Source organism: Sardina pilchardus, chromosome 12, assembly GCF_963854185.1.
Source record: "Sardina pilchardus chromosome 12, fSarPil1.1, whole genome shotgun sequence".
NCBI classification, from domain to species: domain Eukaryota; kingdom Metazoa; phylum Chordata; class Actinopteri; order Clupeiformes; family Clupeidae; genus Sardina; species Sardina pilchardus.
This window is the reverse complement of record NC_085005.1, coordinates 4,861,528-4,878,197: the sequence shown is the minus strand read 5'-3', so window position 1 is coordinate 4,878,197 and position 16,670 is coordinate 4,861,528. Positions and strand designations below refer to the sequence as shown.

At 41.5% G+C, this 16,670-nt stretch overlaps 2 protein-coding genes across 2 annotated transcripts in view; both read right to left on the bottom strand.

Moving 5' to 3' along the window:
- Positions 1-1,055, bottom strand: part of LOC134098166 (mannosyl-oligosaccharide 1,2-alpha-mannosidase IA-like) — a 134,588-nt gene extending 133,533 nt beyond the window's left edge. Inside the window, exon 1 of the mRNA XM_062551142.1 lies at positions 941-1,055. The gene's annotated coding sequence lies outside the window, so the exon portion shown is untranslated. The remainder of the gene's footprint in view (positions 1-940) is intronic.
- A 3,673-nt stretch (positions 1,056-4,728) lies between these two features.
- On the bottom strand, positions 4,729-5,968 carry LOC134097255 (uncharacterized). Its single transcript, XM_062550097.1, has 3 exons — positions 5,280-5,968; positions 5,043-5,112; positions 4,729-4,900 (listed from the first exon to the last, which is right to left on the bottom strand). Exons 1-3 carry the CDS (start codon positions 5,964-5,966, stop codon positions 4,755-4,757), a joined length of 903 nt encoding a protein of 300 aa, XP_062406081.1. The 5' UTR covers positions 5,967-5,968; the 3' UTR covers positions 4,729-4,754.
- Between the last annotated feature and the right edge of the window lie 10,702 nt (positions 5,969-16,670).

The following is a 16,670-nucleotide window of genomic DNA, read 5'->3' as shown; positions in this document are numbered from 1 at the left end:
GAGAGAGAGAGAGAGAGAGAGAGAGAGAGAGAGAGAGAGAGGAAACTCAAGCCTCAAGCACACACACACACACACACACACACATATACACACAGCACATGCATGCCCACACACATACAGAGCTTTATAAAAGCATGATTGTGATTGGGTTTCTTGTCTATCTTTGGCTAATGATAAAAAAAAAACGCACTGCATAAGTATCTTCCACACTGTCAATGCAAAGTCAAATGTTGATTGTTTATCGCTCAATTTACTGTAAAGACACACAAACACAGAGTATGCAACACTTATGCAATTCTCAGTCGCTCTTGAATTGTGATGTAACACTATGTAAGCAAACGCCAGGTTTTGAAATGCTGACACAAGCAATTTTGCCGAAAGAATCACGGGCATGTTGTGTCAACAAGGTGGTCTGTGCGAGCTATCAACATGAGACAATAGATTAAAGGAAAAATAACCAGGCAATCTAGCATTTAGAATTAGAATGGAGGAGAATAGTGACATTTACTAAATACGGGAGAAATGCTACTGAAAAACAGAATATCCGTATCAGAGTCTGGTCTACGCGCAACGCATGCAAATGTCACGGTAGAATTTAACAACGCTTACTAAGTGCATGAGTTGGGGCCAGAAACTGCCTCGATGACAATGTCACTGTAGGTTAACTAACGTAAAGGCTGTGGAGTTAGAAAGGACAGTGCACTGTGACTTATGGCCGCAACATGCTTCAGGACCATGGACAGCGCAAAGTGCTTTAGCCACTGTTGTCGATGGAATGAAACACTTGCCCATAACACGTTTGCCTTTTTGGTTTACTGATGAACGACTTCTCGCCACCACATGGATTTTGTGGGACTAAGGGAGACGGGGTTTATCAAGCATGACTACGAATTAACTGAGACCAACACAAAAAAAATCATCATATGCATTTAAGTCTTACCTCCTTTATTTTCGCTCTTTTCTGTTTGATGTCTGGGTCCGATGGCTCCGGTCCTGTTGCTCCAGGCGGTCGAACATACTCAATAACGGGGAGATTTTTACCTCTCCAGCCTTTAACAAGACCTTGAATAACTTCGTCCTTGTCGTTTCTGATATCTTTCTTAATGTCCTCAAGGTGCTTTTGAAGTGTGTCCTGTGCTTCGATTAAGAGTTCATCGTGATCTTTCTTTATTTTGACATTTTTTTCCGTATTTCCACTTCCCACACCGGAGTCTCGATCTGTACCTGTTCGTGTAGCCGTTTCGACGGACGATGAACGCAAGAAAACTCCACCGAGAAGCTTTGACGAATTCGGCAAGAAGAAAAGCACCCCGATACACACTGTAATAAAAGCGCTGAAAACTAACAGCAAAATGAATTTCTCAGACAGTCGAAAAGAAGTCGGGCTGACAGACTTCCTATTGGAAGTCGCAGTGAAAGGTAGGAGAGTTACTACAGGCATTTTCTCTCCTTCGTGTCGAGAGACAGGCTGAAGAAAGAAAGGCTGAGTTCACAAATCGGATCGCGTGATCTCCCCTCGCCACCTTCAGTCTGTGTGGAAAGTCAGGTTGGTCTGCATTGGTTGTTTGTTGTCAAAGTCTCGAGTGCCAAGCTTCGCGATGCGGTATCATCTCTCCATGCCGAAACACATCTGCAGAAAACTCTCGCCTACTTGTCTGCGGAGCTCAACGTAAGGCGCGTCAGTTATGTGATACTGACAGTTCTCCTTGTCCAATCACCTCCCTCCTGCCGTCGCGATACTATTCATAATGTCTCTATATTCATCCAGTACAGTGGAGCAGAGCTAGGAACCATCTGTTTTTCAGTATGCAAGCTTGTATAGCCTATTACGCAATAATCTGTCTCATCTGATGTGTAGTTTGTGCAAACTTTTTTATATAATGATCTCGGCCAGTAAGATCACAAGCATTACATATAGGCCTACAGATTTAGCCTAATATCCTATATTTTTTTAATATTTGTTTTTGTTTAAGTGTCTACATACGGAGGTATAATCATATTCATCCTTTTGACACCATTAGTAGGGAAATCCCATATATAAGCAAAATGTTCAGGACTAAACTAAAAAAAAAAGAAATCTAGACAACTCTTTAGAAGAACCTTTGTTAATTCGGTGCTTAAGAAAAATAATAAACTACCTTGATGCCTTGATGTTTTCATGGATATAATAGCCTATCATATTAAAGCAAAATAGACAAATAGCACATAATGGGTAACACATTATAGTAGACTCATTTGCAGAGGGCCATGTGCAGTGATTCGGCTTTGTGGACTTCAATCAGTCTCCATTTCAGCCCAACAACCTCTGGACCTATTGCTGAATGACTTGATTAGTTCTGCACTACAGTGATGGAGTGCCACCTATAAGGTTACTGTACAAAAGTAGTCCAGCTCCTGCTGTTTCTTTCATGGTAACTGGGTGGGTTTCAATTTGCTCGAGAGCTGGAGGTGCAGTATATGGCTATACTGTATGTATCTAATCAAAGTAATAATGCTTAAGACAGTTTAAGATAGCATCTCTCTCTCTCTCTCTCTCTCTCACACACACACACACACACACACACACACACACACACACATACACATGCATGTATGGACGCACACACACCCTTTCATGAAGTTTACATCATGCCCCAGGCTTGAGTGGCTTGTGACAACAGCACATTTCACAGTGATGTCTCAGCTTATCAGCAATGGTCTGATATATTTGACTAGCTCATTTCTTTAACTGTCTCCTGTCTGCCTATCAGTGTTTCTTGAGGTCTGTGAAATATTTGAATAAAACAATAAAAGTGAGGTTCCCATAACATCTGTATGATTTCTCAGCGTTTCTGCAGGATGTTTTGAATACTCATCCACATACCCTGAAACCACAAAATGCAAAATTGTGAAAATGTAAACCACATGTAAATAACATGTAAATGTAACATGTTGCAATAAACCAAATACATTTATTGGGGAATTGTGTCTATTCCAGGAGGCAGTAAACACAACATCCCAGGCATCCTCCAAACGCACAACATGAGAGAACATTAGAAGAATGTATGCAGATTACAGTTCAATTATGGCTCAGTGGACCAATGCAGTTACACAGGCAAGTAATTGCAGGGCCCTCTTTACAACAAAACAAAGTCAAGCATTCTGAAAGCGCAGTGGTGGAAAAGAGGAAAGAGAGCTTTGAAGGTGAACTGTGCTGAAGCATCTCTCTCAACATGTAAACTGTGGTGTGGACAGGTAGAGCTGATCTTAATTAGAGTCCATGTTACAGTCCTCAAGCACACGCAAAGCAGATAGCTCAGCTCACTCTTTCTCTTTTCCCCACCATCTCACACTCTTGGAGCCAGTGGCACGCTCTCTCGCTCTCTCTCTCTCTCTCTCTCTCTCTCTCTCTCTCTCTCTCTCTCTCTCTCTCTCTCTCTCTCTCTCTCTCTCTCTCTCTCTCTCTTCATCAAGCTTAAACAGCCATGAATTACACATCCCAGCACTTTCTTTGCTCCAGGCTTGATCAGTCATGTGGCATAATTCTAGAGAGGTCTTTTTTTTTTTTTTTTTTGTAATTTCATGACTGAGAACCATTAAATATAAATGGCCACAGACACTGTCAGCATCTCTGAGCTGGAGGTTCTGGAACCTAATGCATGAGCTGTGAAATAAATCAACTGAAATAAATCAGTGGTATAAATAAACGGACAATATTCTACATGAATGAAATAAGGCAACTTTGTAATGCTGGGCCATAGATGCCAAATAACAAAACATATGAGAGGTAATCTCAAGCCTCACTCTAAATAATGCAGACGTAAATGGGAATTCTGGTATTTTCCAACATGAACTTCAATGTCAAAATGGCGAATGGCAAAAATGTCAACAAAACAGTCAGTATTGCGATAGTTGAATGAGCTAGTTAACCTAGCTGGCTATCCACCTACAGTTGGGCAACGTCAACTTCATATGGCGGCATCTGGCTAACATCAGACACATAACACAAGGATCCTCTCCATGTGGGCTGACTTCTGATGATGTTGAACCTGGTCAGTGATCGGCTATTAGCAGGCTAGCTTCCATAATACTGAATTGATTCTCATGTTTTTTGTCTCTAATTAAACTACTTAGAGGCATCTAAATATAGGACTCCAGGTAGAAAAATGACAGAATTGCCCTGAAAGGTATTTCAGACATACACAGGAAAGGAGTTGAATTCCTTCCGTGGGAACAAAATTATTTTGGAATTATCTTCAAATTCATGTTTGATATAATGGTCATGTAAAGCATAGACGATTACTCCTGTGAATTCCTCTCATGCTAGGCACTATTTACGTTGCATTACATTACATTTAGCAGACACTTTTTGTCCAAAATGACTTACATTATGTCAACTGACAAGGGACTACAGCAACTCGGGGTTAAGTGAGGGCATAACAGTGGAAGCCAGGAATTGAACAGATACCTTTCAGGCTACCACACGCTAGCCCAGGTCTTTAACGACTACACTACCACGACCCTTATTTAGTTCTCTGGTTTGAGAAGGATCACCGGATCCCTAAAAGCTTGGAAAAAATGGCAATAACAACCAAAAATCGAATTAACGTTTCAAGACAATAAAAGTAATATGCAAGAAATGTTTTTATTTTTACTAATGCGATGTACTGTGTTTTATCACTCTGGACTCATTCTAGACTTCCTCTAAACTTATTTATGCAATATTTAGGTACTTTGAACGGACTCTAGATCTCCTCTAGACTTATTTATGCAAGTTACACTGGACTGACTCTAGACTTCTTCCTCATTACAGCAGCAATGAGTCTTGAGAAGCATGAGGATTTCTGAGGCTTTTGTTCCTCTGTGGCCTGCTCTGGGTGTGTAGCATCCTCACAAGGTTGGACGACAGCACCAGTGGACTCTGCCAGACAAGAGTTGGAGGTGAAAAAGGTGAGAGTGTTGTTTTCTACAAAATGTGCCTTTGTTCCCTAGTTTCACAAGATCTCTATTATACCACTACCAGCTATGTGCTAATAAATAATGAAGATATGAGATAGACATACCTGCAACAATATCAGCATGGAATCTACTGTCAGGGGCAAGTTCCTTTTTGATGAGCCCTGTCTTACGTTTCTGATTTAAAGAGCAAACAGAGGATGCATGAAGAAGAGCAAAATAAAATCAAATGAAGACATTCAATTAGACAATTTTAAACGTCAGACATTTCAACTTAACTGATTTGTGAGAAATTCAACACATAGATCTAATATATTTGAGGTTTAATTTATACAAATCTTTACCTTATGAAAGATCTTGGGAATTGTTTGTAGGAACTGAAGAATTCCCATTTTCTTGCTCTTCTTTTTCTGAGAGGCGTTGGAAGAGTTTTTGGTTTGATTTTCACAATCCACCTTTGATGCCAGAGAGGAAAAGCTATGCATCACATCCCTCACCATCGCATCAGTCAGTACCTTCAGAATGCCAGTTAGCACCTCTGATGGAGACTTGGAGGTGTGTGTGTCTTGTCCATCTAGCACCTCTCCAGATATGAAGCCAGGACAAGAGGCTGAAGCAGAAGCTGGAGCCAAAGAACCAGACTGTTCCATGGTCCCGGAGGCAGGAAGCTTGAAACAAGGGAGAAGGAAGTGCTTCGCTGTCTCCTCTGCATAGCTATGAACAAGCTGAGAGGCAATCTGCTTCTTCAAACGTTCATCGTCCCGAAACTTCAAAAGCACTGTGTCCGAAACACACTTGCGAAGGCCACTGCTGCTATCCTCCCTGAAGAGATCATAAATCTTACCAACCAGGTCCTGAGGGCTTGCTGTTAAGTTGGAGAGGGACTCCTGGATCTTCTCAGTAACTAGATTGAGATCTCCATGCTGAGAGGAACTACATGCCTCATCCTCCAAACCATGTCTCTCACTGACTGTCTTTACGACACTGACAATTGTGTCCAGAGATATACCACCATGGGATCCATTTTCCATTGAATTTCTCACACGAAAGTGCTTCTGTCTGATTATATTACCTCTGCCATCCACCTCAGAAATGGTAATTGTGCGAGGTAAGCTATCTTCAGTGGAGCTCTCTTCAGTGGATTTCGACCATGTACTCAGTGACGTTCTGCTCTCTGTTTCCTCTGAGGACGTCTCAGTGAAATCTTGACCTGTTTCACCAACTACTTCTGTGATATTATTCAGCATCAAATTCAAAATGTCATGCACCATTTGGATATCCTCTGATCTCTGTGAATCCCTCGAGTTGCGAATATCTTTAATGCAAACAAGGGCATTACTAATGGTCTGTTTTGCATAACTTTCTGTGCAGTCTTTGGTTCTGGTGACAAGATGCAAGTTCTTAGTGAAGAAGTTATTTACTTTCTCTTGTAGCCCCTTAAACATCTCACAGGTTACGTTCAACATGGTGGAGTTTTTCAGACAAAGATTGGGCCAGCTTCTCTCACTGGCCCCTTTGACATCAGAGCTGGCACTAGTCTTGCCTGATGTGGAGTGCAAAATCGCCTGTATGCCTCCAACTACTGTCTCGACCACGTCTGATGCAGTCGTTTGTACAGACAGGTGGCTGGCTAACCCTGTGAATGATTCGGTAGATTGCAGCAAAACCTGACCCACATCTTTGGCTACTTGAGTATGTAGATCATCATGGCAAAGTTTGTGGATGGCATCAGTTAAGGGAGCAACCACTTCATCAGAGCCCTTGACACTGGTTTGACCATCAGATGTAGTGGAACAACTACCATCTACTAGAAGGGACTCATTAACAATCTGATCAATGACATCCATGGCAACAGAATCCAGATTTTTAGAGAAGTAATCAAGCCATGGCATGCTAGTCAGATTATCTTTCTCACAGCTGTTGTTGGAAACACGAGACTGCAGAGATGTGTGTCTTCGGAGAAAGGTAGCTAAAACGTTGGTTACTTCTTCAAAAGCGTTAAGCTGAAATTCCACTCTTGATATTTTTTTCATGAAAGGAATGGACACATCCTTGAACTTTTCACTGGTACTGTCTCCTGTCAAGTCGGATTGAAAGGTTCTGAAGCTATCCTCAGAGATTGAAAAGCTGGAGGAAGTCAAATCGTTCAGGTGGAAAAGGACGCTGTCCTCATCGCTGCTGTTGGCTGATGGCACAGGTACTGATGATCCCTGCACAACTGATTTTTGACCTTGTTTCAAAGGTTCAAGGTAGGATGAAATAACTGCTTTTAAGACATCCTTAGTGCAGGTGTTGAGCAGAATTGGACTAAATGGACCACTACTGTCACTGTGCACCTTACGGAGTGCACACAAACTCAGTGGCCTGGTCACAACAAGAACTTGCTCACTCTTGGTCTGTCTTTGAAGTCCTGGTAATTCTGCGGTGTCATACACATTCAACAAATCATGATCATCCACTACAACCAATGAGTTGTTCTCCTTATGGATATCAGAGGCAATGGTTTGGCTTTGCTGAAAGGGAAGCTGTCCAAAAAACACTTTCAACTTCATCATGATTTTGTAATAAATAATTTTTGCTTCAATCTGAACCTGGTTCTTCTTTGCAAGACTGGCATCAGTCTGAAGTAAAGCTCCATGATCCACAGCGCAAGTTCTCTCTGCTAACAACTGAACAACCGTTTTCATCTCCTTTACAAAGGTTTCAATGACACCAGCAGCAGTCTCCTCAATGGACTGGAGAAAAAATCTAGATATATGATCAATTTTTACTGTTTCCTCGGTGCAGCCTGTACTTGATGAGGCAGAGTGACAACTTTCCATTTTACCAACGAGGACTTCACTGACCGTCACCTTGGCGCCATCCATGACAACTGGTGCAATACTTGGCTTAGGTGTTTGGCTTTGACCACCCAGTTCTTTGCACTCTTTGACTTCAAAATCCCTTGCATGTGGTGGACACAGGTTAACACAGCCATTTTGACATGTCAAAGATTTAACAATTGATTTGACAGATGCCAGCCACCTCTTTGCAGGCTTGTTACCATCATGTCCTTCCAAGCAGGTTTCCATGGTGTCGATGACTGTAGTCATTGCTTCTCCCACAGTTGAAGCTAAAGCCAAATTGACGTCGTCAGAGATGCCTACCTGGCCTTTTGCAGGAACCTCTCTATTTATGAATGCATCCAGCTTCTGACTGACTTCTTTAACAAGCTTATCAGTGCTGGCGACCTTCTTGAGGGTAGCAAGGTTTGACAAGTCTGGAACTGCCCTCTTTACCTCAGCCATAGATGAATTAACCTTCAACACTAAGTCCTTTGCAATAGCAGTGCTTAACTCATCAGAGCCAGTGGTGGGTGGGATGATGTTGAGTCTTCTCAATGTCTCCTGAATATTACATTGGATCTGCTCCTCTGTTACACCAAGCTTTTCCAACAGCACGAACTGGGCCCTAAACAATATATAAATATATATAATGTATAAATGAATTCAATTATGCAATTTATTAGTATGACTAACTTAGTCAGTAACCGACAAGAAAAGGTAAGGTAATAAAGGATAAAACTATAAGGTTTCCTTTTTTCATATATGTTGAATGTTTTACTGTTGCATTCTAATTTCTAACTAAGTAATTCTGTACCACATACCAGGTTTCTGAGTCATCCGAGACGCTGGTCGACTCCTCACAGGATGGAGGTGAGATGTTTCTCACTTTTGGAATTATTTCAGTCAGCACTCCGTCCTTCAGAATCATGATGTCATGCTCATCCTCAATATAGCTCAAGTTGGTTTTTGGAGGAGAGCTATCAGGTACAAGGCATTTAGTGGTCTCCTGCACTGATAAGAACCGATCCGGTTCCTCTCTCAACACTTTGAGGAGCGCTGGGAGAACAAAGTGCATCGCACTCACTTTCACATGCCTCATCAAACTCATGGAGAAGGTGAAGAATTGCACCTTTGTCATCTGTTTGGAATACAAATTAAAATGTAATTTTTCACATGGGAAAACATTCATATGGGATTCAAATGCAAAACCTTGACAAATGTTTCCTAAACTACAAAAGAGGATACTCACTTGATTGGTAGTTGTCTGAGACAATGTATCCCATTCTCTGTGGAAAAAAATGGCGCATTCTTTGGTTGTTATACATTTATGTTAATTATTATGATTAAGGTTAAAGGTTGAGGGTTAAAGGTTAAGGTATAAAAGTAATGTGCTGTGATGCTCTTCATGCTGTAGATCATACAGTGGAATAAGAGAGATAACATACGACTCTGAGAGCTCTGTCAGATGTTCCGAAAGGGAAAAAAGCTCTTCCGGCAGCTTGCACATGGATGTACTGGGCTGTTCTCCCTCAGCAGGTGTCTTCGGAGAGGACTGTCCAGTCTGAGAAGGGGCCAAGGCAGGAGCTCCTTGCAGTGAAGTAATGTGAATATGTCAGACTGGAAAAACCATTTGTCAACCCAGTCTTTTGAGGCAGATCTTTTTAATCATGTGTTATTGCTAATGCCCACGTAAGACAGGTTAGATTTAAACACACACTCACAACAAACGATCTATCTATCTATCTATCTATCTATCTATTAGAGTTAAGGGTCTTTTCTATAGACTCTTTATGAATCTGTCTGGGGGTCATGCTCCTACCTGTGAGAATAACATTACATAATGCAGCAGAAAGCATTCTTGGCAGACAGTGGACTATCAAAATGAGCTTTGATGTCATTATCTTAAGGTATTTTAAGCACCCAACACTAGTAGTAGCAGTAGAGGTAGTAACAATAGTAGTAGTAGTGCATGTATCAGCAGTGCATATTTTAAATAACTTTACCTCTATCTGAGCTGGTGCTCCCTTCCTTTTCAGCGGCCTTCCCACTGGACCTCATTATATCCTGTTAGAGAAATATTCCAGGTTTCAAATGATTTGGCATTTACATGTAGGATTAAGGAGACCCTTAGGTTGTTTTGAAAAATAATGAAAACAGCTAAAATTGCATCTGACTGAATGATCGAGATCCAGAATGAGCCTGAAGTTTATTTTAGTTAGTTTGAAAAGTAATTTTCACACCCCTGTCACGTTAACAAATAGTGACACATATAAAGGGAAACTATGCTGGATTGGCGATTTCATCGCCTGTTTCACTTTCTCTTTTAGTTTTCGCTCGTTTTATGCTTGCATATTTCTCTGCAGAGCTTCCCTACAGCTTTAGCGTGTATTTTTACAAAACTCCTCAATCGGTCAGTCTGCCGTGCCTTTTCATTAGACTTCACATGACACTTCCTGGAGTAGACCATGGGTGCGCGCCCGAGGGCTCCTGAAATTGCAAGCATGGTTCTACCGCTACAGACCACTAGGGCGGCCGAAAAAAACATTGTTCGACCGGTAATGACTCATTTAATCATATATAACAATATGGAACGAATTGATTAACTGAAAAACGTTGCATAGTTTACCTTTTACAAAATGTTTATTGCCAAGATTTTCACTAAATATTTCATATAGGTTATCAGGGTCAGATGTAGGCTACTAAGCGCTAATATACCGAGTTGTTGTATGTGCAGAATGGCAACGTTGCGCTTTGCGTGGAATTTACTAAGCTTTCACTTCATTACGTTAAACAGTGTTCATCACCGCCCCTTCTACAGTAGCCTACAACGCGCGTGCACAGCTGAACCACAAGCACAATTGAATATTTCAACATTAAAAAGAATCAGTTTAGCCTACATGATACAAAGACGTCAACAAGCAGCAACGGGCAGAGTAGGCTTCGTAGTTCTACTAGCCTAATCCACTTAAAAAACACTTGAAATATATTTACTGTACGTAGACTTGGGCTATAGTCTAACAGATTCGAAAGGATATGTTGTTAAAAAGAAAATCTGATATTAGGAAGGCAAACAAAAGTTAAGGTTGCTTTTGACATAGGCGTAGGCCTAGTACAAGGAAGAAAACTGATGCTCTGAATACTGATTCAGCTGTCTAAACGTTTCTCTAATAGACGCATTTAACTGCAATTTGGATTACACCTGCTTTTATCATGCAGGCACAAGTTTTTCAACAAGTAGACGTGCGCTGTTTTCATACATGAATGATGAATTGATGAGGAAGTGATCAGAGCTGTGTATGATAGCACCTACCTTGCGTCCTTAAATGTTGCTCTTATATTGACAAAAAAAAAATCTGGACATTTGGCAGAGGAAATGTGTGGTTCCAACAGACTGCTTTCTCTAAATTAACTTTCTGAAGCTTGACCAACAAAGAAGTGTAAAATGCTCAATGACGTCACAATGATATATAGCCTAATGATGTCACTCCTGCATCACATAAGCTTATAGTAGCTGATGCACCATAGACATATAGCCTAGTAGGCTATATGTCTATGGTGCATCAGCTACTATAAGCTTACCCCCCAGAGAGAAAAAATACTTTTTTTCTGATAAGCTAATGAAGGCTAGTCAACACTATCAGTAGCCAAACCGCATGTTTCCATATTGTAATAAAATTGCATGACTATTGCTAGGCTATGTCCTGAGTGCCAATCAGGGGATAAACGAGATAGCAATATTGCTGTTATCTTTGGCAGAGTTAACTCCACTCTGCTTTGTGTCAGTATTTGTCTCTGCTCGTCCGAGGTAATCTATATTGAAACATTGATAATATAAGGCTAAGATAATAACAGTCTGTACAAACTTTGGAATAGGTTGTTTACACTTTGAATCAGTTAGAGACAGCAACCCTATCTAAACACCCTGTTAGGACTGGGTAGCCCGGACAAGAAAGATTACAATGAAAAGTTACAATCCAGAAAGTTTTCATCACCTACAACCGGTCTCTGGTGAACCACTGGCTTAATGTTTTGAACGTGGTCAATCGAAACGCTAAAGTGATGGATTACCGTGTGTCTGTCATAGTTTTGAGAAGGACGACTTCGTTAATGTCTTAGCTTAGTAGCCTATTGGGTCACCTGCCTTGACCCCCATATGAACTTAAGTCACATCCTATTCTTAATCTTTGGGGTTTAATATGACGTACGTTGGTCCACCCTTTGCAGCTACAACAGCAACTCTTCTAGTAAGGCTTTCCACAAGTGGCTGCACTGGTACACAATCATGTTGGAACAGGAAGAGGCCATCCCCAAACTGTTCCCACAAAGTTGGGAGCATGGAATTGTTTAAAATATTTTGGTTGATGTTGAAGCATTCAGAAATCCTTTCACTGGAACTAAGGGGCCAAGCCCAGCTCGGGGATGGCCCCTTCCTGTTCCAACATGACTGTGTACCAGTGCACAAAGCAAGGTCCATAAAGACATGGATGACAGAGTTTTGGTGTTGATGAACTTGACTGTCCTGCACAGAGTTCTGACCTCAACCCAACAGAACACGAGATGAATTAGAGCGCAGACTGAGAGCCAGTCTCCTCGTCCAACATCAGTGTGTGACCTCACAAATGAACTTCAGTAAGAATGGTCAAAAGTCAGTTTATTCCCATAAAGACACTCCTAAACTTTGTGGAGAGCCTTCCCTGAACAGTTTAAGAATAGGATTTGACTGAAGTTCATATGGGAGTCAAGGCAGGTGACCCAATACTTATAGTGACCCAATATAGTGTATGATACAGTAGTCTACATTAACCCCTGTTGGTTGCAATGTGTAGCCTATTTGCCACCCAGACTGACATTGATGACAAAGCCCGAAATCGTTTAAGGGAGCGCAGATTAAATTCAGGACCCCTGAGACAGACCCTTTAACAACTGTGTCAGTCACACATTAAAACTTAACATTTCTGTCATAGTATAGGCCTTACACCCCCCCCCCCCCCCCCCCCCCCCACACACACACACACACACACACACACGCACAGACACACACATACACACACACCCCGACCCCCACATCCCCACAACCACACACACACACACACACACACACACACACACACACACACACACACACACTAATAACAGCTGAAAAATATGTAACTTACTGTTTTCTGTGGCCAAGCAATGTTATGGTTGCTGTATAAATCCAAGCATCCTGCATCGATTATTTAGAAATCTAATCAATAATTATGATCATTCTTTGAGAGTGTGCTTGCCACACATACATTACAGTGGCAGCTTTGCATGTCATCCTTTATGACATCACAATAAACAGATAACACATGTTCCGGAATACTCTGCCTCAGTCAGAGCCCTGTCTCAGTTCTGTTTGTACTATACTATGGTAACACAACAAGAGTTACAAAGATTCTATTCAAAGATTCTAATCTGGTATTTATTTGTACCACAGTAACACAACAAGAGTTAGAGTTAGTTAGAGTTATATTTGGACCATTTTGTATTATTATTGTCAATTTGCCTTTATATTATATTAGGACCATTTAGGTCCTCTCACTAGAGTTTGACTGACAATTTCATTGACCAATCAGAACATCCGAGAGATCCCCCTTTAAGCAGACCTAGAAAGTGACGTTACATTGAACTGAACTGCTTGAGAGATCGATATCCCACTATGACGTCTTAGCTGCACGCCTCTTTAAGCAGACAGGAACTGTTTGAATTTTGCTTCCATAGAGATGCATTATGTTGCTCTATCTTGTCAGTAATGAAAGATCTTTGGCCATACCTTTCTTGTCTACTGTAATGACATAAGCTCACTGTGGAACTGTACTGTAGCCTATACGAGCATTGCAGATATGCTTGGAGCACTCTAAAAACTAAACCGCACCACATCTTCCATGAATGTGTTAAAAGTGCACTTTTTAAACATTAACATGTACAAATAAACACTTAATTTCGTAGCATTACCTTTATTAGGTTTAGGCCAGAACACATTTGGTGTAACCCAGAAGTCTCCCTTGTCCTCAAATAGAAAGCATAGCCTACATTCACATTTCACTTCACGTTGTCTCTGTATTTAGTTTGTTGCCTAAGAGGAGTCCAACCATAAAACAAGAGAGGGAACACAGTGACAATCCCTCTCTTGAGTCTTTGGAAGAATCAACCTAACAGTGTGAGTCATTTATAGGAGGTGAAAGTAAGATAAGGAGTTGTGTCCACTGCAGTGGTTTCTAGTCACGGCAAAGCTGGTGATGCTCCAAAAAGATCCAGGTCCACAGAGAGGGGGTTTGTCTAAAACAAGATAAATACTGTCCATACCACATAGAGACTGCTTCATCAACCTGTGGGTGGCATGTCCAGATTATGCAGGTTCATGTAGATTGCGCAGTCTTGAGAAAAAATACCACAGTGTAACGCCGCCCTGCAGTGAGAAGCATAGCAACATATTATCTGGCATTCCCTTCTTCTCTATTAAGGCAAACTTTGATCCATACACCAAAGAACTTTGCTACCGTTTATTTTTTTTAAAATGCCTCTCAGTAGTCCATTGCAATATGATGGGAGCAAAATGGCCATTCCATTGATATCATAAGATGACCAACAACACTGCACAGTGAGGAGCCATGCATAATTTATGCCCCTCCTGGTAAAAAGAACTGTGTATTGGTCAACATGTTTACGTTGTTCGTTGTATGAATTATTTATTGACTGCGTGTCATTTTACAGTGGTTCATTATTTATTTAAAACTCAAGCAAAGGTAAATCCTCTGCTTTTATTACAAATCATCCATCCAGAGCTGGATATTGAATCACATGTGACCTGAGAGAGTTGAATTTGGGTTTCTAACCATGTCCGTTGAAACAGTCATTTGTATGCTTCTGTGTGGAATATTCTACAGTGATGGCAGTCATGTGATTATGCAGCATATGGCGATGGACTTAGTGTCCCATTCTTAAAGAGAGTCAGAGCTCATCAGACAGGGTCAGGAGAGCCCCCCCCCACACACACACACACACACACAGCCCATAGATTCCTGTGCTGACGTATTCTCTCTCCCATACCGTATTCTCTCATCTCTCTCTCTTTCCTCTCTTCTTTTCCCACACCATATTCTCTCATCTCTCTCTCTTTCCTCTCTTCTTTTCCCACACCATATTCTCTCATCTCTCTCTCTTTCCTCTTTTTTTCCCACACCATATTCTCTCATCTCTCTCTCTCTGTCTCTCTTTTTCTGTCTCTTTGTCTGTGTGTGTCTGTGTGTGTGTGTGCGTGTGTGTTGTGTGTGTTTGCGTGCGTACGCGCGCGTGCGCGCGTGTGTGTGTGCGCGTACCTGAATGTGCCTGTGCGTGTGCGTGCGTACCTCAATGTGTCTGTGTGTGTGTGTGTGTGTGTGTCAAAGGAAAAAGCCAAGGGATGACCGAGTCAGGCCACCTGAGAGTCTTTATCATGAAGGACGCACCAGAAGCGCTAATGTCCTGTAATTAACGCGGCTACAGGCTGCACTTAGCATGGGCCTGCCCACAGCTGGAGGAAGGCTAAAAGTGTAATTACTTGTGCCGGAATGCCAGGAAAAATGCTTTCGCTTCCTTTCGCTCTCCCCTTCCCTCTCTCTCACTCTCTCTCTCTCATTCTTTGCCCTCCACTGTGCCAATGCCAGGCCCTACCCTTGATTGTCCCTGCTGGCACTGCGAGATGAAACATCAGGATGTGTCCGCAAAATGCCAGCTGCACTACTGTAATTTCGGCGTTTGCTTGCTGTGTTGTCACACTGGAGAACGTTTTGCCCCCAGAACCAGCAGCAGTGGTTATTATTGGGACATTAGGCTGTTGGTTCATTAGCTGTTATCAGCCCTCATCTTGTGATAAATGTTCTCATCTCAAAAAGAAACAATCGTTATATTGACAAAAAAAATATTATTGCTCTCCGGTCGGTCAAGGACAGTGGACTACTCGGACAGCCTGCACTGTAGGTCCAGACTAAGGGAATGTCCTTGTAAAGTATGTGATGATAGATAGATGCAGCCTACGTTCTGAACCACAGTATTGAGGAGCACTGTCTTATCTAACAAATCCCATTCAAATAACCTTTATCTAATTCAACTGTAAGGAGGCTAAGGCTATAATATAAAAAGTGAAGTGGGGCCTAGAGATGTCAATAGTGATTGACTGTGTAGTGAATCAGCTACACACACACACACACATACACACACACACAAAGCGGTAGATACTGAACATATCTTTTTGGACAGGCCTGTCTGTGTGTGTGTGTGTGTGTGTGTGTGTGTCAGGCCAGAACTGCTGGGGAATATGTAATGGTTTATCCCTTATCTGAATTCATTTGCATTGCAAATACAATGGAGAGCCTTAGAGCTCCCTACCTCTACAGGAAACAGTTAGTGTGAGTTTCCAAAAGTGCCTTAAGCACACCGAAATAATGAAATGGGTTGTTCTCTGAGCTTGTTTAGTTTGTGCTATGGGCTATACTTGGGGAAAAACATTAATTCTGATACTCAATAGTTGAGTAACCCCTAGGATAGAGTTTGCATTTTTATTTATGGCTTCCATTATTCAAATAGTATTCATGCTCAGGCCTATAATCAACAAATAGAAGTTGGGATTGATTTAATACTTCTCAGTACGTTCTCATACTGCTATGTAGATTTATTGCTGTTTAACCCAATGCACAGTAACCATTCAGGCAGCTTTTTAGCATAGTGTTCTCATTTCCTTAAAAAAATACAATATCATATTGCAGATGTTGTGGGGTTACCTGGCTGTAAAAATATTCAGTTGTCTCTCCACTCTCCATGAAGCTGAAACATCTGCCTCATGTTTACTGTACAAAGCTTTCTCTGGGTTTCATTTAAAACAAATCATTTTGTCAGAGCAAGGACTGT